Below are 22,843 nucleotides of genomic sequence, written 5' to 3' on the forward strand. Positions count from 1 at the left end.
TCGTATGCCTTCCTGCCAAGATTAAAAAGGACAGAAAGTGCTGGTGCAAGTCAGCAGGTCAGGCAGCATCTGTGGAGAACTTGAACAGGGGATGGTGTCGGTCTGCGACCCTTTTGCAGTTTGATTGTGGGAGGGGCAGAGAAAGCTGGGAGGCAGAGGCAGCACAAAGCGTGGCAGGTAAGCGGTGAACTCAAGCCAGGGAAGTTTTGAGAGACAGATGGTTGGAACACTTTGCTTTGGTAATGGAAGAGGCCCAGAATAGAAAGGTCAGTATGGGAAGGAAAGAGAGTTAAAATGGTTAGCAATGGGGGCAGGTAGTAGGCATTGGTGGAGCGAGTGCAACCGTTCAATGAAATGGTTGGCGAGTCTCCAGTTGGTTTGCCGAGGTACAGGAGGCCACAAGTACCAGCCAGCGAACTAAAGGCCAATGAACATGACATCAGTGGTGGGGAAGAAACTGGAAGAGGTTGTGTGAGACAGGAGCTAACTGTACTGAAATGTCAAGACCCGAAACGTCACCCATTCCTTCTCTCCAGAGATGCTGCCTGTCCCGCTGAGTTACTGTCACATTTTGTGTCTACCTTTGGTTTAAACCAGCATCTGCAATTTCTACACAATTGATAGGTGGATAGTGGTGAGGGGCAGATGGTTAGACAGGTAAAAGGTTGGACAAGGCCAGAGATGAAAAACAAAAGGTGTGAGATAATAGACAATAGACAATAGGTGCAGGAGGAGGCCATTTGGCTATTCGAGCTAGCACCGCCATTCAATGTGATCATGGCGGATCATTCTCAATCAGTACCCCGTTCCTGCCTTCTCCCCATACCCCCTGACTCCGCTATCCTTAAGAGCTCTATCTTGCTCTCTCTTGAATGCAAGGATAGATAGGATAAGGATAGAAGAGTAACAAATTGTGATGCCTATAGGTGGAATATCGGTGGGAGGATTGGTGTGTGAGTCCATGTGGGACATTGGGAGGAGAGGGGAGGGGGAGAAAAAGTAGAAAGAGCGGTGTTTGGGGTTCTTTTTAGGTCAATTACCTAAAATTGGAGAATTCAATGTTCATACCATTAGGTGTTCAGCTATCCAATGAGGTCATGTTCCTGCAGTTTGCTTGTGGCTTCACTCTGGCAATGCAGTTTGGCCAAGATAGAATGGTCTTTGTGGGAAGGGGAGTTACAAAGGCCAGAGGCTGGGAGATCCAGCGGGTTATGACGGACCAAGCGCAAGTAGTATTTGGTGAAACGTCATTGAGACTATGCTTGGGCTCGCTGAAGTAAAGGAGGCCACATCAGGTGTGCCAATATACAGTATATTATGTTAGCAGAGGTGAACCTCTCCCTCACCTGGAAAGAGTACTGGGGTCTATGGATGGATGTGAGAGAGGAGGTATGGGGACAGGCAGGGCCGTCTTAACGCATGGGCCTGATGGGCATTTGTCCGGGGCCCCACGAGCATAGGGGCCCCATGCTGATCTGTGTATGTTAAGTGACTTGCAATAAATAAATACTACTTTAAAAATGTAGGTTGAATAAGTGCTTTTTTCGCAACATTTTCGGTCCTGAAGTGTTTTTTTCGCAACATTTTCCATCCCTAAGTGCTTCTCACAGCGATCTGTTTCGCAACAATTAGCTCCCTAAGTGCATTGCTTTTCCATCCCTAAGTGCTTCTCACAGCGATCTGTAAGTGCTTTTCGCAACAATGTAGCACCCTAAGTCCATCGCTAAGTGCTTTTCGGTAAGTGCTTTTCGCCGGCACTACGACGACGGGGGGGGGGGGGGGGGGGGGGGGCTGGTAGGGAAAGGGGGATGGGGGAGAGTTTACCATTTACATTTTTATTCCTGTGAGTAGTTGTCGTAGGGGCCCCAGTACACTGCTTTGCCCGGGGCCCATAATGCTGTAAAGACGGCCCTGGGGACAGGTGTTATGGCTCCTGGAGATGCAGTGAAAGTAGTTGTGGAGGGAGTGGTTTGGGTGGGCCTATTTCCGCGTTGTATGACTCTATGTAAAATCCTGAACTTTTTCAGCACCACCAAAATAAACAAGGGTCTCGACCCGAAACCTCACCCACTCCTTTCCTCCAAAGATGCTGCCTGTTCCACTGAGTTACTCTAGCTTTTTGTGTCTGCAATCAAAATCTTTCGTGAAAGAACTGATTCCGAATTAAGTAATTCCTGTCCGGGACCTGCCTCAGTGCCAAGGGGAAATAATTTCCATTAGACGCAATAATTGAATTATTGCATGTATGGGAGGCGCATTCCCAATCTCGTTGTACCCTCGTACAATGACAATAAAGATATATTGTATTGTATTGTATTGTAGAATGGACTTTCCGGTCTGGGGATGTGTGCAGCTCAAGGCCGTTCATTTGTCTGTGAGACGGTAACACAGATGATGAAACCCCGCTAACGGCCCAAGCCCATCTCTGGAGGTTCCCCTAATTAGATGGTTGTAAACTGCTGAGTTATGTGGGAGAAGCGTGCCTCTGAAAGGTTGCGGAGCGCTGAGTCTCGGGTGTATTGTCAGCAAACCGCTGCAAATTGCCGATTGCAGATAACCGAGGAAGGAGCTGGAGATGAGAGGCCGCTCTCTGCTCTGTCTGTCACTCTGATTCTGTCTCCACCCCTTCCCACCTCTCTCTCTCTCTCTCTCTCTCTCTCTCTCTCTCTCTGCGTGTCTGGAGCAGGTCGGGGCGCTGTGTATAAAAGGAGACAGTAGCAGTCGGCTGTTTATTGTGCAGCGACTTGGGTGAAGCAGCATCATGTCTGGCAGAGGGAAAGGAGGCAAAGGACTGGGCAAAGGCGGAGCCAAACGGCATCGGAAAGTACTTCGCGACAATATCCAGGGCATCACCAAACCAGCCATCCGCCGCCTGGCTCGCCGTGGCGGTGTCAAGCGAATCTCGGGTCTCATCTACGAGGAGACCCGCGGGGTGCTGAAAGTTTTCCTGGAGAATGTGATCAGGGATGCAGTCACCTACACCGAGCACGCCAAGCGTAAGACGGTCACTGCCATGGATGTGGTGTACGCTCTGAAACGCCAGGGCCGCACTCTCTATGGGTTCGGCGGCTGAATAAACTCCCTTTCTCCAAACGACAAAACAAAGGCTCTTCTAAGAGCCGCCCACCGTCTCACAGAGGGAGCAGTGACCGGGAGTATGAGGAGATTATCATGTAATTAATGAACTTTTAGTTATTGCCCCGCTGCATGCGCTTGATTGATTCTTGCTTTCAGCGGTTGTGATGAGGAAAGCTGAATTTAGGCCGATATTCTGAAGGTTCAAATTGAGGAGGGGCTGTTAGCAGATCATTCTACAGCGATCTCTGTTCTCCTCTTACCCATTTAACTTTGTAAATCCAGCAACACTCAAAACCTCTCCGAGGAGCAGTCGTTTATCTCCAGTCTCAGGCAGAGCTGAATTCCGTCAGTTTCGGCATCGGGTCTGTAAATTCGCACCGCAGATTCAGACTTAATGGTTTGCGGAGGTGATTGAAATTAATTTGAAATCAAGTCGGTAGGAACTGAATAGTGCTGCATTCACAAGAAGCGAGTTCTTTATTACAACGGAGTTTTTACTTGCATCAACACAACAGGTCTGCACACATATTCCTCTGTAAAAACCCATAATAACAAAATAGGTCAGTATATGAAACCAATAAACTACCTCTCTGACACTACGGTTAAGAACACTTTCTGCGTCCTGTCTGCTCCTCAGTGTGTCCGACTGATACTCCAACTGATCCGTGTGGTCTGAGAGGAGCTGCAGCCGGAGACACTTCCTGCAAACGTGGTCGTCAGGGACTCCTGACTTGTTCCTGATTTCCTACATCTGACAGGAGGTGCACACCACTCCACTGACGACATTACTGACCTGAGAAACTAGAACCAGGCTGTTGCTGAAGGTGCTCCTCATGTTGACCAGTGTGTCATGGAAGGGGTAAGCTGTATTTTCCAAGATGTTCTGCAGTTTGAGGAGCATCCTCCCCTCCACGGACCCAGCCTTCCTGGTGAGTTTGTTGATCCTGTTGGCGTCCGTGGCCTTCACCCTTCTACCCCAGCACCGAAGATGGCACTAGCCACCACTGATGGATAGAACGTCTGCAACATCTTACTGCACACTTTGAAAGAGCGGTTCCTTCTCAGAAAATACAGATGGCTCTGTCCCTTCTTATACAGTGCCTCGGAGTCCCTGAACTAGTCCAGTTTACTGTCCACGTTTCCAAGTTAGGGCTGTGTGCTCAGTGCCCTGCTCCACTCATACTATTCCTATGACTGTGTAGCCAGACAGTTCCAATGCCATCTTGAAATTCCCCAATGACATTACCGTTGTTGGGTGAATAATGGCAAAGTAACAGGATCAATGATCTTGTATTCATCGGTGAGATGGAGGTGGAGAGGGTCAATGGCTTCTGTTTCTTGGGCATGCACATCTCTGACGATCTATCCTGGGCCAGCACATTGATATAATCATTATGAAAGCCATCCATGTCTCTATTTCCTGAAAAGATTGAGGAGATTCCGTGTGTCAAGTAATACTTTCTTGAAACTCTCCATGTGTATTGTGGAGAGCATATTGTACAATTACATCATGGCCTGGTCTGGCAACTCAAACATCCACTGTGGCAGAGAATTCCAGATTCACAACTCTGGGTGAAAAAGTTTTTCCTCTTAGTCCTTTTGAGTGGTTGAGTGAGTGGGCACATGCGTGGCAAATGCAGTATAATATAGATAAATGTGAGGTTATCCACTTTGGCGGCAATTATCGCAATGGTGTCAGGTTCGGTAAGGGGGAAGTGCAGCGAGACCTGGGTGTCTTTGTACATCAGTCACTGAAAGTTGGTGTGCGGGTACAGCAGGCAGTGAAGAAAGCTAATGGCATGTTGGCCTTCAAAACGAGAGGATTTCAGTATAGCAGTAAAGAGGTTCTTCTGCAGTTGTATAGGGCCCTGGTAAGACCACATCTGGAGTATTGTGTACAGTTTTGGTATCCTAATTTGAGGAAGGACATCCTTGTAATTGAGGCAGTGCAGCGTGGGTTCACGAGTTTGATCCCTGGGATGTTGGGACAGTCATATGAGGAAAGATTGGAAAGACTAGGCTTGTATTCACTGGAGTTTAGAAGGATGAGAGGGGATCTCATAGAGACATATACAATTATAAAAGGACAGGACAAGTTAGATGCAGGAAAAATGTTCCCAATGTTGGGCGAGTCCAGAACCAGGGGCCATAGTCTTAGAATAAAGGGGAGGCCATTTAAAACTGAGGTGAGAAGGAACTTTTTCACCCAGAGTTGCGAATTTGTGGAATTCTCTGCCAGAGGGCAGTGGACGCCAAAACACTGGATGAATTTAAGAGACAGATAGAGCTCCAGGGGTTAGCGGAATCAAGGGCTATGGAGTGAAGTTGGGAGAGACACAGGTTACTGACTGTTGATGATCAGCTATGATCACAATGGTGCTGGCTCGAATGGCTTCCTCCTACGACTATTTTCTATGTTTCTATTAAATTGCCGCAGTTTGATTAACGTAAACATAATTAAAAACATTGGAGCTGCCGAAACAAAACTCACACTACAATTTGCAGAAAATCGAGGCCGAAATAGTACTACAACTCTTTCCGTGAGCTTGTGGGTGGCTCTTAAAAGAGCCTTTGGGTTTTCGGTTTGTCAGCACGGAGGATCTTTACTTGGAACTGGTGTACTTGGTCACCGCCTTTGTCCCTTCCGACACGGCGTGCTTGGCCAGCTCCCCGGGCAGCAGCAAGCGCACGGCGGTCTGGATCTCCCGGGAGCTGATGGTCGCCCGCTTGTTGTAATGAGCCAGGCGGGAAGCCTCGCCCGCAATGCGCTCGAAAATATCGTTGACGAACGAGTTCATGATGCTCATAGCCTTGGAGGAGATGCCGGTGTCGGGGTGAACCTGCTTCATCACTTTGTAGATGTAGATGGAGTAACTTTCCTTCCTCGACTTCCTGCGTTTCTTGCCCGCCTTTCCTGCAGGTTTGGACACGGTTTTCTTGGCGCCCTTCTTGGCTGCTTTCGGTGGGTCTTTTTTTTTTTTTTTTTTTTTTTTTTTTTTTTTTTTTTTTATCAAAAAATACTTTATTCTAGTAATAAATATCATTTACAAAACATCATTTTTAAACAAACCCATCCGACATTTCCGGAGGTTACATATTCAATACAGGCATTTACTTAGACATTTACATACATTTACATACATATCCCTTATTTGGAGGGGCGTCTCTCTCCACCACACCCTGCCCCCCATGTCCAGCAGCGGAAGGGCCCTAGACTGTGGTCCTCCCCCACAGGGCCTTGGCGTTGGCTGCACCGAGCTTCAGAGCGTCCCTCAGCACGTACTCCTGCAGTCTGCAGTGGGCCAGTCGGCAACATTCCTTGACGGACAGCTCGCTCCGCTGGGAGGTCAACAAGGATCGGGCAGACCAAAGAGCGTCTTTCACCGAGTTGATGACCTTCCAGCAGCACTCGATGTCAGTCTCGGAATGCGTCCCTGGGAACAGTCCGTAGAGCACAGAGTCCTCTGTGACGGAGCTGCTCGGAATGAATCGTGACAGGGACCCCTGCAGACCTCTCCAGACTCTCCTGGCAAATCCACACTCTTTGAAGAGGTGGGCCACCGTTTCCTCCCCGTAGCAGCCGTCCCGAGGGCAGCGTGCGCTGGTAGTGAGGTTCCGGCGGTGCAGGAAGGATCTGACTGGGAGGGCTCCCCTCACCGCCAGCCAAGCCAGGTCTTGGTGCTTGTTGGTGAGTACTGGCGATGAGGCATTTTGCCAGACAAGCTGGGCAGTCTGTTCTGGGAACCACGCCACAGGATCCATGGAGTCATTTCCCTGCAGTGCCTGCAGGACGTTCCGTGCTGACCACTGCCCGATGGACTTGTGGTCAAAGGTGTTGGTCCGGAAGAACCTGTCCACAAACGACAGATGGTTCGGCAATGTCCAGCTGACTGGCACATTGCGTGGCATCTGCGCCAGGCCCATCCTTCGCAACACCGGGGACAGGTAGAACCTCAGCAGGTAGTGGCATTTGGTGCCCACGTGCCTTGGCTCTATGCTCCGCCTGATGCAGCCACACACGAAGGTGGCCATCAGAATGAGGGCGACGTTGGGCACGTCTTTACCCCCGTTGTCAGCTGACTTGTGCATTGTGGCTCGTCGCACCCGGTCCATCGCCGACCCCCAGATGAAACGGAAGACGGCCCGGGTGATCCCCGTGGCGTAGGAGGGAGGGACGGGCCACACTTGCGCCAAGTACAGCAGCCCCGAGAGCACCTCACACCTGATGACCAGGTTTTTCCCCGTGATGGAGAGGGAGCGCTGCTTCCACAGCTCCAGCTTCTTCCCCACCTTGGCTATCCACTCCAGCCAATTTTTGTTACATGCCCCAGCCTTCCCGAACCAGATCCCCAGCACCTTCAGGAAGTCAGGCTTGATGGTGAAGGGGATGGAAGATCGGTCGGGCCAGTTGCCAAAGAGCATGGCCTCGCTCTTCCTGCGGTTTACCCTGGCCCCCGTGGCCAACTCAAACTGGTCGCAGACGCTGATCAGTCTGCGGACCGACCCTGGATCCGAGCAGAAGACGGCGACATCGTCCATGTACAGGGAGGCCTTGACCTGAGTGCCCCCACTGCCTGGCAGTGTCACTCCTCTTATGCTCGCATCCTTCCTGATGGATTCGGCAAAGGGTTCAATGCAACAGACGAACAAGACAGGGGAAAGAGGGCAACCCTGCCTGACTCCAGACCTGACGGGGAAGCTGTCTGATTCCCACCCATTAATTTGTACTGCACTACAGATATCAGAGTAGAGCAGTTGTATCCACTTCCTGATTTCCTCCCCAAAGCCCATTTTGGAGAGCACGTCCCTCATGTACGTGTGCGATATCCTGTCGAAGGCCTTCTCCTGGTCCAAGCTGACCAGGCAGGCATCGGTGGGTCAGGCATTGCGTTTCTCGGCCACAAACACACGAATGTCTGGAACAAGCTCTGAGCGCGGATTAAATAGGCTGCCCCACCGCCCTATGCTAATGAGGGAATGGGGAAGGCGAGCACTGTCATTGATCAGTTTGATTCAACTGTTTGATTGGACCACTGAAGCGACCAATCACAGCGCCTCGCTGCCACCAATCACAGAGCGCGCCAGCTGCCACGTGTCTGGTGACACTAACAGGGCGGGGGAGGCGGAGATGGGCGGAGCCGCTGCTGAGAATCATCGCTTCTCTCCTTGGAACAATGGAGGTTGCGAGGCAGTCACGCTGGGGCCAGGCTGGGGAAGGACGGCAGATGGGCTTTTCCCACAGGCCAGTTCCTGTGGGACTCGACAAACTGCCGGATTCACAGTCACGGTCTCAGTTCCACAAAAGGACAGCCGTCACCACACATAAAATACACATGGAGGTCGTAGGTTCAAGGTGAAGGGGAAAGGATTTAATAGAAATCTGAGGGGTAACTTTATCACACAAAGGGTGGTGGTGTATGGAACAAGCTGCCAGATGAGGTAATTGAGGCTGGGACTATCCCAACGTTTAAGACAGATGGACAGGGAAATGGATAGGACAGGTTTGGAGAGATATGGACCAAGCGCAGGCTGCTGGGACATGTTGGCTGGTGGGGCATGTTGGCCTGAAGGGCCTGTTATCACACTGTATCACTCTGTGACTCCCTGACCAAAGAGCTGGCACTTTACAGCTGACAGATATGAATAGTCTGGATTCCAGTCTGGTTCCCCAAAATTCACACTCAATCCTTGTCCATGTGAGTTTACAAGGATGAGGGGGGGGGGGGGGCATACCTCATTGAAACTTACAGAATAGTGAACGGCCTGGATAGAGTGAACATGGAGGGGATGTTTCCACTGATCCTGAGGTCATAGCCTCAGAATAAAAGGATGTACTTTAAGAAAGGGGATGAGAAACTAATTAATTTTGTCAGAGGGAAGTGAATCTGGAATTTATTGGCACAGACGATTGTGGAGGTCAAGTCAATGGATATTTTTAAGGCGGAGATTGACAGATTTTTGATTAGTTTGGGTGTCAGGGGTTTTGGGGTAAAGGAAGGAGAATGGGGTTGACAGGAAAAGATAGATCAGTCATGATTCAGTCATGCAGAATAGAATGGCCTTATTCTGTTCCGATGAACGCACATGTGTTCTGGATTTAATATGGGTTTCATCTGTCCCAGTCAGAGTCAGGCATACAGACCGAAGACTTAACCTGGGGTCAGATAGAGAGATGGTGACAGAAGAGATCAGAGACTGAGTGATAAAGAGTGAGGCCACTCATCCATAGGCCCAGCCTAGGTCATGGCACAAGGGAATGAAATGTCCCATCATGCACTAGGCAGAGGGGCAGCTAACATGGACTGGTGTTGCGACCCTTGATGTTTATCATGTAAAGACAGAGGTGAATGTGGGAGGTGTGATGTGTATGTTTACGGATTATATAAGAATGTGTGGTTTTGTAGAGAGCGAGGAGGATTATCAGAGGCACCAACAGAATATAGATCAGATGGAATGTCAGGAAGAGGAATAGTCGATGGAATTTAATCCTGACACCTCTGATGTGATGCAATTTGGAAGGTGTAATAGGGTGAGACATAGCAAGTAAATTGTTGGGCCTCAGGGAGAGTCGATGAACAGAGCGATCATGGAGCACATATATCCTGAAAGTGGCAGTACATGGCACATGTTATAACAAGTGGCAGTCATGTTATAACTTAACTTAACATTAGCAAACCCATTTGTGTAGGATTGAGCCCTCAATTATGAACGGTCTATATTAATCACCTGGAGGAGAGGGCAGAGTATAAGGATGCACCTTGGCCAAGGGCAAAGTAAAGAGGGGACAAAGTATTCTCATGTACTGATTACACAGGGCAGGTGCAGCAAGTGGTGCGGGAGTGAAGTGGCACATTGGCATTTACTACAAGAGGGTTAAAGTTTAGAAATAGGGACGTATTACAGTTGTGCAGGGATTTGGTGAGGCCACACCTGGAATACTGGGCATAGTTCTGCACCCTGTACTGAAGAACGGATACACTGGGATTCAGAGTCAATTTAAAAGTAATTCAAATGGATACTTCCTGGGAGAAGAGGGTTGTTCTCTCACAAGGAGTGAGAGAATTAAGGTCACAATCTTTGAGATTAGAAAAATGAACGGTGAATTTATCGAAGCATAAGATCCTTCAAGGTCGTGACAGGGGAGAGGTGGAGAAGCTTCCACCAGTGGGGGGTATTGGAATGAGGGGACAGGTTTACATGATCAAGGAGAGGCTATTTAAAACAGAGTTGTAGCAAGTCCTCTGAGGGTGGGGTATCTGGGGAATATGGCTCCCTGGAAATGTGGAGGCTGGATCACTGGAGGGAATGTCAGAGGGTGATACAGTTTTGTAAGGTCTGGAAAGTGTGGGCAATGTGGGACTGGGACAGGAGTTGACAGTCGTGGGGATGTATTACAGTTGTGCAGTCCCAATGTGGGACTGTGACAGGACAGATCAGCCATGATCACAATGAATGGTGGGGCAGGCATGAGGGGCCAGGGAGCCAACTCCTGCTCCTGTTATCTTGTGTTTTTCTGAGTGAGGTTCTCATCTGTAAAACCCTGCCGCCAGGGGTGGTGGAAACAACCAGTCAGGCCTATCAGAAGGAAACAGGACAGGTCCTTCAGGGAAATAACCTGCAGACTTGTTAACCTTCTAAAGTCCAGGGTGGATGTGGTCAGTTTGTGTAATAAGGATTCACTCGGCACAAACAACGGCATTGTATTCCAAGCACACTGAGCTGCCAGAGCACAACACTGGCCAGTGAGGACATAGACCAGTACAACACCCAGCTCTTAAATACAAAGACAGAGATTGAACCTAACACAATACTGATGGCCCGCAAGGGATTGGCAGCACAGTCGGGCCAGTGACACAAGATAGATCCCGACCTCAGCTGCTGTCTGTTCTGTGTCAAGTTGGCATGTTCCCTCTGTGACGGCGTGGGTTTCCTCCGGGTGCCCCGGCTTCCTCCCTCGTCACAAAAACGTGCTCGTTTCTTGGTTGTTATTGTCCTCTGTAATTTGTCCCTGAAATTGTGTACGAGTGGATGAGAAGGTGTTGCAATAGAGAAATATTGTGAAGATCGATGATAGCTGTGTGTGGTGGGACAGAGCGCCCGTTTCCATGCGGTATCTTTCAATTAAATCATTGTAACCGACCGAGAAACATCAACAGAAACATCATCTCAGGGCACACACCTTTACAACGGCCAGTACTGTACTACAAGGGCACAAACCTTCACAACAGCCGACACTGCACTGTAGAGTCACAGACCATTACAATGTGTGGCATTGTACTGAAAGGGTCCAGACCATTACAATAGATGGACTATACTGTTATGGTACAAACCATTACAACAGCTGGCGCTGTATTGTAAAGTGATTTGATAAAGTTCACAGTACTTTACTGTAATGTGAGAACACAGACTCCAGCAAATCCTGCACTCATCTGAGGCCACAGATTTCCAGCACTAACCTTTGTTGGACAGATAAAGACATGAACACCACCTGCATCACACTGTGAAGTCCAGTAAAGACCACACTCACCCAAAACGCAACAGCCACTCCCAACACTGGAAGGACAATCCCAGAGCATTTGTCAGTGTATAAAAGGCAAGAGGGGAACCCGGGAGAGAGTGGGTGCATTCAGCACTGATGCGTGGTCTGCGTCTGCAGCAGAGGACGGAGCTGAGGTCGGAAATGAACATTTGTCAGCTGTATTCGAAGCAGGACTGGTGGAGTGAAGGGATGTGAGGATGTGTAAAGGGCCACTGATGGAGGAGAGCAGAGGTGTCAGAGAGTCACAGAAATGGAGGAGGTGACAGAAAGAGTGAGGGGGTGAGGTCCAAAAAGGAATTTGAACACAAGAATGAGAATGTTAAAACTGAGGCAGGAAGCCGGTGCAGTAAGGCACTAACACTCACTGTTCACTGCCCTGCAGGCAGGAAGAGTAGACCCCGATGTCCACAGTGGAGCAGCAGTCAGGTCCACAAGACCCCACCAGTCAGGTCCCAGATCCACATGGGAACGGCAGACAGCAAGGACCAGCTCGTTGGATACAATCGCCACCATCTCCATCTCTCCAAATCAGTCTGCAAACAACAAGAGAAGCCGTTGAGATTACCTCTCATTCTTCTAAACCCCAACTGGTGCAAAGAGATTCCACTTCCGTTTAGTCCCTCTTTCAGGTCACCCTTCAACCTCCTAAATTACATTGAAAAAAGTCCCAGCCCATCCTGCTCCTGCTTATAACTCAAAGCTTATAGAACTGTGATCAGTCAAAACTGGGGAGGCTCTTCAGGAGCTGAAATCCTTGTGCAGACTCAGAACTGTACCAGTGGGACACACTTGCCTTGTGCACAATGACAGATAACCGGCACTCGCTGTATGACTTACACACTGCATGGTGAGCTGCTGTGAGCTGCTGTGCTGCTTGCGATCCACAGGATGCGAGCTGAATAGAGAATCGGCTTCATGGAAGGAAGCAGAGGGTGATGGTGAAAGGATGTTTAATGGGACTGGAGTCCTGTGATGAGTTGTGCAGAACATTGGTGAGGATGGATTTGAGGTATTGTTTTCAATTTTGGTTACCCTGTAATAGGAAGGATGTTATTAAGCTGGAAAGAGTGCCCAGAGGAGTTATGAGCATGTTCCCAGGACATGAGGGCCTGAGCTATTGGGAAAGGTTAGGCAGGCTCGCATCTTCATTCCTTAGAGCAGGGATCTCCAAACTATGGCCCGCAGGCCACATCCGGCCCGCCACGAGATTTTATCCGGCCCGCAACAAGCTCTTAGACAGTGGAGACCTGTAAGGAAGAAGCTGCTGTCGAAGGTTCGCCGGAGAGTTGATCGCCACTGACCCAGAGCCGGGACAAGGCGAGATCACAGCGCCCCCTCGAAACTTCCCTCCTCGCTGCTGCTCAACCTGGGGAGGGAGTCGGGGTCGAGGGAGCAGCAGGTGAGAGCGGGAGCGCGGGGAGGAGGAGGGTGTCGGCGGGTGCTGCTCCGTCCATCTCGCCCGCCCTCCCTCCCTCCCTCTCTCTCTCCCAGAGCCAGCGAGATCTGCTTCGCTGCTCCACTCTCTCTCCGGCCCGTCTCCCTCTAACGCAGCGAAATACGAAAAAACACAAGTGAAACTTCCCTCCTCGCCGCCGCCACTGCTCACCCCGGGGATGCGGGGCTTCTGAATAATAACTACACATGTTTGTTGTTATTTTGTTGCGTTAGAGGGAGATGGGGCCGGGGAAGCGAGTGGAGCAGTGGCGCATATCTCTCTGGATCTGGGAGAGAGGGAGAGGGGAAAGAGTGGGAGAGAGCAGCCCCCGCAAGTGGCGGCTCTCCTTCACCGGACCCTCTGATACCCTCCCCCTCCCACACTCTCACCTGCTGGTCCCTCTGCCCTAACTCTCTTCCCCCCCCCACCCCACTACCCCTCTCTCTCCTCTCTCTCTACCTCAGTGGTGGTCACTGTATTTTTTCTGTATTATAAATAATTGAATACCTACGGTATGTATATATTCCAATATTTCAAGCTCTTTTTAAAAATTGAATATTATTTATTTGTTACCGTATAAACCTAATGTAAACTAACCTAATCTAACCTAACCTATTTAACATTTCCTAATCTAATCGAACGTAACCTAGTCTAAACTTTTTTGAGTTCATTAAATTGATAAAACTCACATTTCTTTATTTTTTCCTACGGCCCGCAAAAATGTGACAAATATATAATGTGGCCTTCATGCTGAAAAGTTTGTAGTCCCCTGCCTTAGAGTACAAGAAACTGAGGGATGATCTTATAGAAATGTATAAAATCATGAGGGGAATGGACAGGGGAAATGCACATTCCCCAGAGTAGAGGAATCAAGAACAAGGGGACATAGGTTTAAGCTGAGATTGATAAGAAGTAATCAGAACCAGAGGGGCAACTTTTTCCACACAGCTGGTGGTGAGTATATAGCACGAGCTGCCAGAGGAGGTAGTTCTGGCAGGTACTATAACAATATTTAAAAGGCATTTTGACACGTACATGGATTGGAAAAGTGTAGAGGACATGGGCTATTAGCAGGCAGATGAAACTAGTTTAGTTTAGTTTATTATGGTCACATGTGTCAGTGAAAAGCATTTTGTTCCACGCTATCCAGTCGACGAAAAGAGCATACATGATTGCAATCAAGCCATCACAGTGTACGGATAAAGGATAAAGGGTGTAATGTTTAGTGCACAACATGAAGTCTAGAGTAGATGGGGCATCTTAGTCAGCATGGGCAAGTTGGGCCAATGGGCCTGTTTCAATGCTGTATGGTTTTATGAGTCTATGACACCAAGAATGAACTGACAGGAGACAATAATACACTCCATGTACTCTAAGCTTGGAAAATACACATCACTGTATGACAGGCACAGAGCTGAAGCAATAAGGCACCGTGATGCAAGGACACAGAGCCCAGCAACCCAGCACTGCTGTGTGGAGCCACAGATATCCAGCAGTAACACCTGTGTTATACAGAAAGACACCCGCTGCACTACATTGTGAAGTCACAGCCCAGTGCAGACCACACTCAACCCTGTGTGCACAGAGAGCTTTGCACCAGCCACTCCCAACTCTGGAGAGACACAGACCTGTACAAAGCAGCTGTGGACTGACTGAGACTGCCTAGTACAGCTCCATAATGTACAGGGAGATGGACAAGTAGAAACCAATCACAGTCCTCAAAGACATCAACTCTGATGTTTTCTCTGGGGCCTCGGAGACTGAGGGGAGACTCGACAGAACTTTATAAAATTCTGAGGAGACGGGGTATAGTCAGATCCGTTTCTTACAAAGAAAATGTCAGATGAGAGGAAATAGATTTAAAGTGAGAGGGACATGATAAAAATATCTGGGCACATTTTTACCCAGGGTGGCCATGTGCTGCCAGATATGGTGCTGGAGGTAGTCAGCGTTGTGGGATTTAAGAGGCTCTAAGATAGACACATAAATATGCAGGATGGAGCAATGTAGATCATGTGCAGGCAGAGCAGATGTGTTTAATTTGGCATCATGTTTGCCACAGACATTGTGGGCAGAAGGTTCCTCTGCTGTTCTATGTTCAGTCTGGGACAACCTCAGGATGGTGCAGGGGAGGTGAATCTTTTGAGTTTTTTATCCCATTGAGTTGTGGGGACCAGACGACATCAGGTATTTGAAAACAGAAACAATAATTTTTGAGATTGAACTGTGTCATGGAGAACAAGCACAGAAGAGTATGAAACCTTGGGCTGATCATTGATTTTATTAGTCTATGACACTGATAGTGATCTGACAGGAAATGACAATGCACTTGCAGCACAGGCCTGAAAAACACAACACTGTTTGATAAGCACTGAGCTTATCCCATAAGGCTCCATAATGAAAGGTCACAGAGTCCAACAACCCAGCACTACTCTGTATGGTCACAGATTCCTTTGATGTACAGAAATAAATGAACACCCCCTGCACTGCACTGTAGGTTAAGGGAATGTCTGGAGTTTGCTGCACCACAGGGTTGTGGGGGTCAGATCACTCTAGGTATCTGAAGGAGGAAACAATATTTTTCCCGGAAAAAACCAATGCCGGTCACAGGATAAACGTACAAATTCCGTAAAGACAGCACCCGTAGTTCGGATCAAAGCTAGGTCTCTGGCACTGCAATGCAGTGACTCTACCATTGCGTCACCCTGCCGGCCGTGTAGGAAAGAAGTGATTGCATTGGAGAGGAGATTCACCACAATCTTGCCTGGGGTGGAATGGTTCAGTTATGAGGGGAGACAGGACAGGCTGGGTATGTTTTCATGGTGCTGGGGAGAATGAACCGAAGCAGATAGAGATGTACAAGATCATGAGAGACACTGATAAGTTAGATAGTAAGAAACCTGTCCCCAGGCGGAGGTGTCGTTCGCACAGGTTTAAGGAGAAAAGAAAGAAGTTTAGGGGTGATGTGAGGAATCATTTCTTTTTTCACCCAGGCATTGGGTAATATCTGGAATGCACTGCGTCTCTCCTTAAACCTATGCTCTCCAGTTAAGCACTCCTACCATAACGGATTATAGCTATCCCCATCTATGCCACTCAGAATGTTATGCACCCCTAACATGTCATCTCTCAGCCTCCTCACTCCTGACAGAGCAGCGTACCCAATCTCACCTGCAGGCCCACCGAATCGAGGCAACATTCTTGCAATAATTTCTGTACACTATCTGGCTTAAGCAAATCTTTCATGTGGTGTGTCAACCAGAACTGCAGGCAATACTCTCAATACTCTCTAATCAACAGTTTGTACAACTGATGTCCATCTCTTGTACTCAAAGCCTCAGCTGATGAAGGCTAGAATGCCATAGGCTTTCTTCACTCTCTCTACCTGTGTTGCAAATTTCAGCCAACTGTGTACTTGTATCCCAAAGTCAATCTACTCAGCCACCCTTCTGCAAGATCCAAACATTCAATGTCTGAATTCAATCCCAATGCCCTGATATCACCACTAAAAATCCATCAATATGCACTTGTCTGAGTTAAATTCCATTTGTCATTTCCTTGTCCACTTTCCCAATTGATCTAAATCCTGTTGTAAACATAAAGAACCGTTTTCCCTGTACACTGTACCACAATTGTGGTGTCACCTGCAAGCTTACCAATGAGCGGCACGGTAGCGCAGCGGTAGAGTTGCTGCTTTACAGCGAATGCAGCGCCGGAGACTCAGGTTCGATCCTGACTACGGGTGCTGCACTGTAAGGAGTTTGTACGTTCTCCCCGTGACCTGCGTGGGTTTTCTCCGAGATCTTCGGTTTCCTCCCACACTCCAAAGACGTACAGGTATGTAGGTTAATTGGCTGGGTAAATGTAAAAATTGTCCCTAGTGGGTGTAGGATAGTGTTACTGTACGGGGATCACTGGGCGGCACGGACTTGGAGGGCCGAAAAGGCCTGTTTCCGGCTGTAGATATATGATATGATATGATATGATATCATTGTGTCAACTCCAGACATATTTGCAGCAACTGCTCCTTCTGCAGAAGAGAGGGGTGGATGTGAGGGAGGAACTGAAAGAGTTGAAGGGCCGGCAAGCTCGGCTCTTTACCTCTGAATCCTCCAAGATCATCTTCCGGTCCAGGGTCCGCCATGTTGAGCAGGATGAGACGTGCTCACGTTTCTTCTTCCATAAGGTTCACAGGGGGATCTCTGTGATCAAAAGCCTTAGGGAGGAGGACGGCTCGGTAACATCCTCGCAGACAGACATGCTAAAGATCTGCTGATCCTTTTATAAGGATCTGTACGATAAAAAGACCACAGACAGCACCGCCTCCCAGAACTTCCTGTCCTCCATCACGGAAGTCTTGGACGACAGCAAGCGGGAGAGTCTGGACCAATCACTGACCCTGGAGGAGCTGACTGGCTCCATCCGTTCCTTTGACTCGAGTAAAACTCCCGGAGGCGATGGCTTACCGGCAGAGTTGTACTCGGCTCTGTGGGACTGGGTGGGCTCCGGACCTGCTGGAAGTGTACAACGATATACTTCTAGCCGGCAGCATGTCAGACTCTATGAGGAAGGGCAGCATCACCCTAATCTACAAGCAGAAGGGGGAGATGAATGACATAAGGAATTGGAGACCCATCACATTGTTAAATGTAGACTACAAGATCCTGTCTAAGGCCATCACCAACTGGGTCAAGTCTGCTCTGGGACAGGTGATCCACCCGGACCAAACCTGTGCTGTACCTGGCAGGAAAATCTCAGACAGCCTGGTGCTGCTGAGAGGCACCATTGCCTACGTGTAGGACAGATGGGTGGATGCCTGCCCTGGTCAGCTTGGACCAGGAGAAGGCCTTCGACAGGATATCGCACACGTACATGAGGGACGTGCTCCCCAAAATGGGCTTTGGGGAGGGAATCAGGAAGTGGATACAACTGCTCTACACCGATATCTGTAGTGCAGTCCAAATTAATGGGTGGGAATCAGACAGCTTCCCTGTCAGATCTGGAGTCAGGCAGGGTTGCCCTCTCTCCCCTGTCTTGTTCGTCAGTTGCATTGAGCCCTTTGCCGAATCCATCAGGAAGGATGCGAGCATAAGAGTAGTGACATTGCCAGGCAGCGGGGGCACTCAGGTCAAGGCTGGGGCGTGTAACAAGAATTGGCTGGAGCGGATAGCCAGGGTGGGGAAGAAGCTGGAGCTGTGGAAGCAGCGCTCCCTCTCCATCACGGGGAAAAATCTGGTCATCAGGTGTGAGGTGCTCTCGGGGCTGCTGTACTTGGCGCAAGTGTGGCCCGTCCCTCCCTCCTACGCCAAGGGGATCACCCGGGCCGTCTTCCACTTCATCTGGGGGTCGGCGATGGACCGGGTGCGACGGGCCACAATGCACAAGTCGTCAGAAAACGGGGGTAAAAGCGTGCCCAACGTCGCCCTCATCCTGATGGCCACCTTCGTGTGTGGCTGCATCAGGCGGAGCATAGAGCCAAGGCACGTGGGCACCAAATGCCACTACCTGCTGAGGTTCTACCTGTCCCCGGTGTTGCGAAGGATGGGCCGGGCGCAGATGCCACGCAATGTGCCAGTCAGCTGGACATTGCCGAACCATCTGTCGTTCGTGGAAAGGTTCTTCCGGACCAACACCTTTGACCACAAGTCCATCGGGCAGTGGTCAGCACGGAACGTCCTGCAGGCACTGCAGGGGAATGACTCCATGGATCCTGTGGCGTGGTTCCCAGAGCAGACTGCCCAGCTTGTCTGGCAAAATGCCTCATCGCCAGAACTAACCAACAAGCACCAAGACCTGGCTTGGCTGGCGGTGAGGGGAGCCCTCTCAGTCAGATCCTTCCTGCACCGCCGGAACCTCACTACCGGCGCACGCTGCCTTCGGCACGGCTGCTACGGAGAGGAGACGGTGGCCCACCTCTTCACAGAGTGTGGATTTGCAAAGAGAGTCTGGAGAGGTCTGCAGGGATCCCTGTCACGATTCATTCCGAGCAACTCTGTCACAGAGGACTCTGTGATCTACGGACTGTTCCCAGGGACGCATTCGGAGACCGACATCGAGTGCTGCTGGAAGGTCATCAACTCGGTGAAAGACGCTCTTTGGTCTGCCCGAGCCCTTGTTGGCCTCCCAGCGGAGCAAGATGTCCGTCAAGGAATGTTGCCGACTGGCCCGCTGCAGACTGCAGGAGTACATGCTGAGGGACGCACTGAAGCTTGGTGCAGCCAACGCCAAGGCCCTGTGGGGGAGGACCACAGTCTAGGGTTCTTCCGCTGCTGGACATGGGGGTGCAGGGTGTGGTGGAGAGAGACGCCCCTCCAAATAATGTATACTGGGTTAATGTCTGTAAATGTAAGTAAATGTATGTAAATTTGGAAGTAAATGCCTGTATTGAATGTGTAACCTCCGGAAATGTCGGATGGGCTTGTTAAAAAAATATGTTTTGTAAATGATATTTATTACTTGAATAAAAGATTTTTTGATATAAATTTTTTTTATTTTTAAAGTCTGGCAGAGGGAAAGGAGGCAAAGGACTGGGCAAAGGCGGAGCCAAGCGGCATCGGAAAGTACTTCACGACAATATCCAGCGCATCACCAAACCAGCCATCCGCCGCCTGGCTCGCCGTGGCGGTGTCAAGCGAATCTCGGGTCTCATCTACGAGGAGACCCGCGGGGTGCTGAAAGTTTTCCTGGAGAATGTGATCAGGGATGCGGTCACCTACACCGAGCACGCCAAGCGTAAGACGGTCACTGCCACGGATGTGGTGTCCGCTCTGAAACGCCAGGGTCACACTCTCTATGGGTTCGGCGGCTGAATAACCCCCCTTTCTCCAAACGACAAAACAAAGGCTCTTCTAAGAGCCGCCCACCGTCTCACAGAGGGAGCAGTGACCGGGATAATGAGGAGATTATCATGTAATTAATGAACTTTTAGTTATTGCCCCGCTGCATGCGCTTGATTGATTCTTGCTTTCAGCGGTTGTGATGAGGAAAGCTGAATTTAGGCCGATATTCTGAAGGTTCAAATTGAGGAGGGGCTGTTGGTAGATCATTCTCCAGCGTTCTCTGTTCTCCTCTTACCCACTTAACTTTGTAAATCCAGCAACACAAAGGTCGACTCGAAACCTCTCCGGGGAGCAGTCGTTTATCTCCAGTCTCAGGCAGAGCTCAATTCCGTCAGTTTCGGCATCGGGTCTGTAAATTGGCACCGCAGATTCAGACTTAATGGTTTGCGGAGGTGATTGAAATTAATTTGAAATCAAGTCGGTAGGAACTGAATAGTGCTGCATTCACAAGAAGCGAGTTCTTTATTACAACGGAGTTTTTACTTGCATCAACACAACAGGTCTGCACACATATTCCTCTGTAAAAACCCATAACAACAAAATAGGTCAGTGCAGTATATGAAACCAATAAACTACCTCTCGGACACTACGGTTAAGAACACTTTCTGCGTCCTGTCTGCTCCTCAGTGTGTCCAACTGATACTCCAACTGATCCGTGTGGTCTGAGAGGAGCTGCAGCCGGAGACACTTTCTGTCATGGGCCTCCTCCAGTGCCATAGTGAGGCCTTCATATTTCGCCTCGGCAGTTTGCAGCCCGGTGGTATGAACGTCGACTTCTCCAACTTTAGATAGCTCCTCTGTCCCTCCCTTCCCCTGCTCCTTCCCAGATCTCCCTCTATCTTCCTGTCTCCACCTATATCCTCAAAGTGCTGGAGTAACTCAGCAGGTCAGGCAGCATCTCTCCCGAGATGCTGCCTGACCTGCTGAGTTACTCCAGTACTTTGTGAATAAATCGATTTGTACCAGCATCTGCAGTTATTTTCTTATTCCACTCTATCCTTCCTTTGTCCCGCCCCCCTGACATCAGTCTGAAGAAGGGTCTCGACCCGAAACGTCACCCATTCCTTCTCTCCCGAGATGCTGCCTAACCTGCTGAGTTACTCCAGCATTTTGTGAATAAATCGATTTGTACCAGCATCTGCAGTTATTTTCTTATGACACTTCCTGCAAACGTGGTCGTCAGGGACTCCTGACTTGTTCCTGATTTCCTACATCTGACAGGAGGTGCACACCACTCCACTGACGACATTACTGACCTGAGAAACTAGAACCAGGCTGTTGCTGAAGGTGCTCCTCAGGTTGACCAGTGTGTCATGGAAGGGGTAAGCTGTATTGTCCAAGATGTTTGAGGGTATGAGGCTTGAATTGTCCAATATAGACTGGCGATTGATGCTGAAAGGGTTGACGGTGGACATGCAATGGAAGGCATTTAAAGGTCACATGGATGAACTACAACAAGTGTTCATCCCAGTTTGGCAAAAGAACAAACCAGGAAAGGTAGTGCATCCGTGGCAAACAAGGGAAATCAAGGATAATATTAAAACAAAAGATGAAGCATACAGATTAGCCAGAAAAAGTAGCATACCAAAGGACTGGGAGAAATTCAGAGTCCAGCAGAGGAGGACAAAGGGCTTAATTAGGAAAGGGAAAATAGACTATGAGGGAAAACTGGCAAGGAACATAAAAACAGACTGCAAAAGCTTTTATAGATATGTCAAGAGAAAAAGATTAGTTTAGGCAAATGTAGGTCCCTTGCAGTCGGAAACAGGTGAATTGATCATAGGGAACAAGGAGATGGCAGACCAATTGAACAAATACTTTGGTTCTGTCTTCACTAAGGAAGACATAAACCGTCTGCCAGAAATAGCGGGGGACCGGTGGTCTAATGAGATGGAGGAACTGAGGGAAATCCAGGTTAGTCTGGAAGTGGTGTTAGGTAAATTAAATGGATTAAAGGCAGATAAATCCCCAGGGCCAGATAGGCTGCATCTCAGAGTGCTTAAGGAAGTAGCCTCAGAAATAGTGGATGCATTAGTGATAATTTTTTTAAACTCTTTAGATTCTGGAGTAGTTCCTGAGGACTGGAGGGTAGCTAATGTAACCCCACTTTTTAAAAAGGGAGGGAGAGAGAAAACGGGGAATTATAGACCAGTTAGTCTAACATCGGTAGTGGAGAAAATGCTAGAGTCAGTTATTAAAGATGTGATAGCATCACATTTGGAAAGTGGTGAAATCATCGGACAAAGTCAGCATGGATTTACCAAAGGCAAATCATGTCTGACAAATCTTATAGAATTTTTCGAGGATGTAACTAGTAGTGGATAAGGGAGAACCAGTCGATGTGTTATATCTGGACTTTCAGAAGGCCTTCGACAAGGTCCCACATAGGAGATTGGTGTATAAACTTAAAGCACACGGTATTGAGGGTTCAGTTTTGAGGTGGATAGAAAATTGGTTGGCGGACAGGAAGCAAAGAGTAGGAATAAACTAGTCCTTTTCGGAATGGCAGGCAGTGACTAGTGGGGTACCGCAAGGCTCAGTGCTGGGACCCCAGTTATTTACAGTGTATATTAATGATTTGGACGAGGGAATTGAATGCAACATCTCTAAGTTTGCGGATGACACGAAGCTGGGTGGCAGTGTTAGCTGCGAGGAGGATGCTAGGAGGCTGCAGAGTGACTTGGATAGATTAGGCGAGTGGGCAAATGCATGGCAGATGCAATATAATGTGGATAAATGTGAGGTTATCCACTTTGGCGGCAAGAACAGGAACGCAGAGTATTACCTGAATGGTGACTGATTGGGAGAAGGGGAGATTCAACGTGACCTGGGTGTCATGGTGCACCAGTCAATGAAAGCAAGCATGCAGGTGCAGCAGGCAGCGAAGAAAGTGAATGGTATGTTGGCATTCATCGCAAGAGGATTTGAGTTTAGGAGCAGGGAGGTTCTGCT

General features: G+C 49.1%; 3 protein-coding genes across 3 annotated transcripts; 2 read left to right on the forward strand and 1 right to left on the reverse strand.

Annotated features, from left to right (window-relative positions):
• The first annotated feature begins 2,761 nt into the window (after positions 1-2,761).
• LOC144609482 (histone H4) lies at positions 2,762-3,073 on the forward strand. Its single transcript, XM_078427968.1, has one exon. It carries the CDS (start codon positions 2,762-2,764, stop codon positions 3,071-3,073), a length of 312 nt encoding a protein of 103 aa, XP_078284094.1.
• Positions 3,074-4,384: 1,311 nt separating this feature from the next.
• Positions 4,385-6,024, reverse strand: LOC144609486 (histone H2B 7). Its single transcript, XM_078427973.1, has one exon. It carries the CDS (start codon positions 5,925-5,927, stop codon positions 5,682-5,684), a length of 246 nt encoding a protein of 81 aa, XP_078284099.1. The 5' UTR covers positions 5,928-6,024; the 3' UTR covers positions 4,385-5,681.
• Positions 6,025-12,420: 6,396 nt separating this feature from the next.
• On the forward strand, positions 12,421-19,861 carry LOC144609574 (histone H4-like). Its single transcript, XM_078428081.1, has 3 exons — positions 12,421-12,464; positions 12,660-12,743; positions 19,561-19,861. The coding sequence occupies exons 1-3, from the start codon at positions 12,421-12,423 to the stop codon at positions 19,859-19,861; spliced, it is 429 nt and encodes a 142-aa protein (XP_078284207.1).
• The last annotated feature ends 2,982 nt before the right edge of the window (positions 19,862-22,843 follow it).

Source organism: Rhinoraja longicauda, chromosome 34, assembly GCF_053455715.1.
Source record: "Rhinoraja longicauda isolate Sanriku21f chromosome 34, sRhiLon1.1, whole genome shotgun sequence".
Classification (NCBI taxonomy): domain Eukaryota; kingdom Metazoa; phylum Chordata; class Chondrichthyes; order Rajiformes; family Arhynchobatidae; genus Rhinoraja; species Rhinoraja longicauda.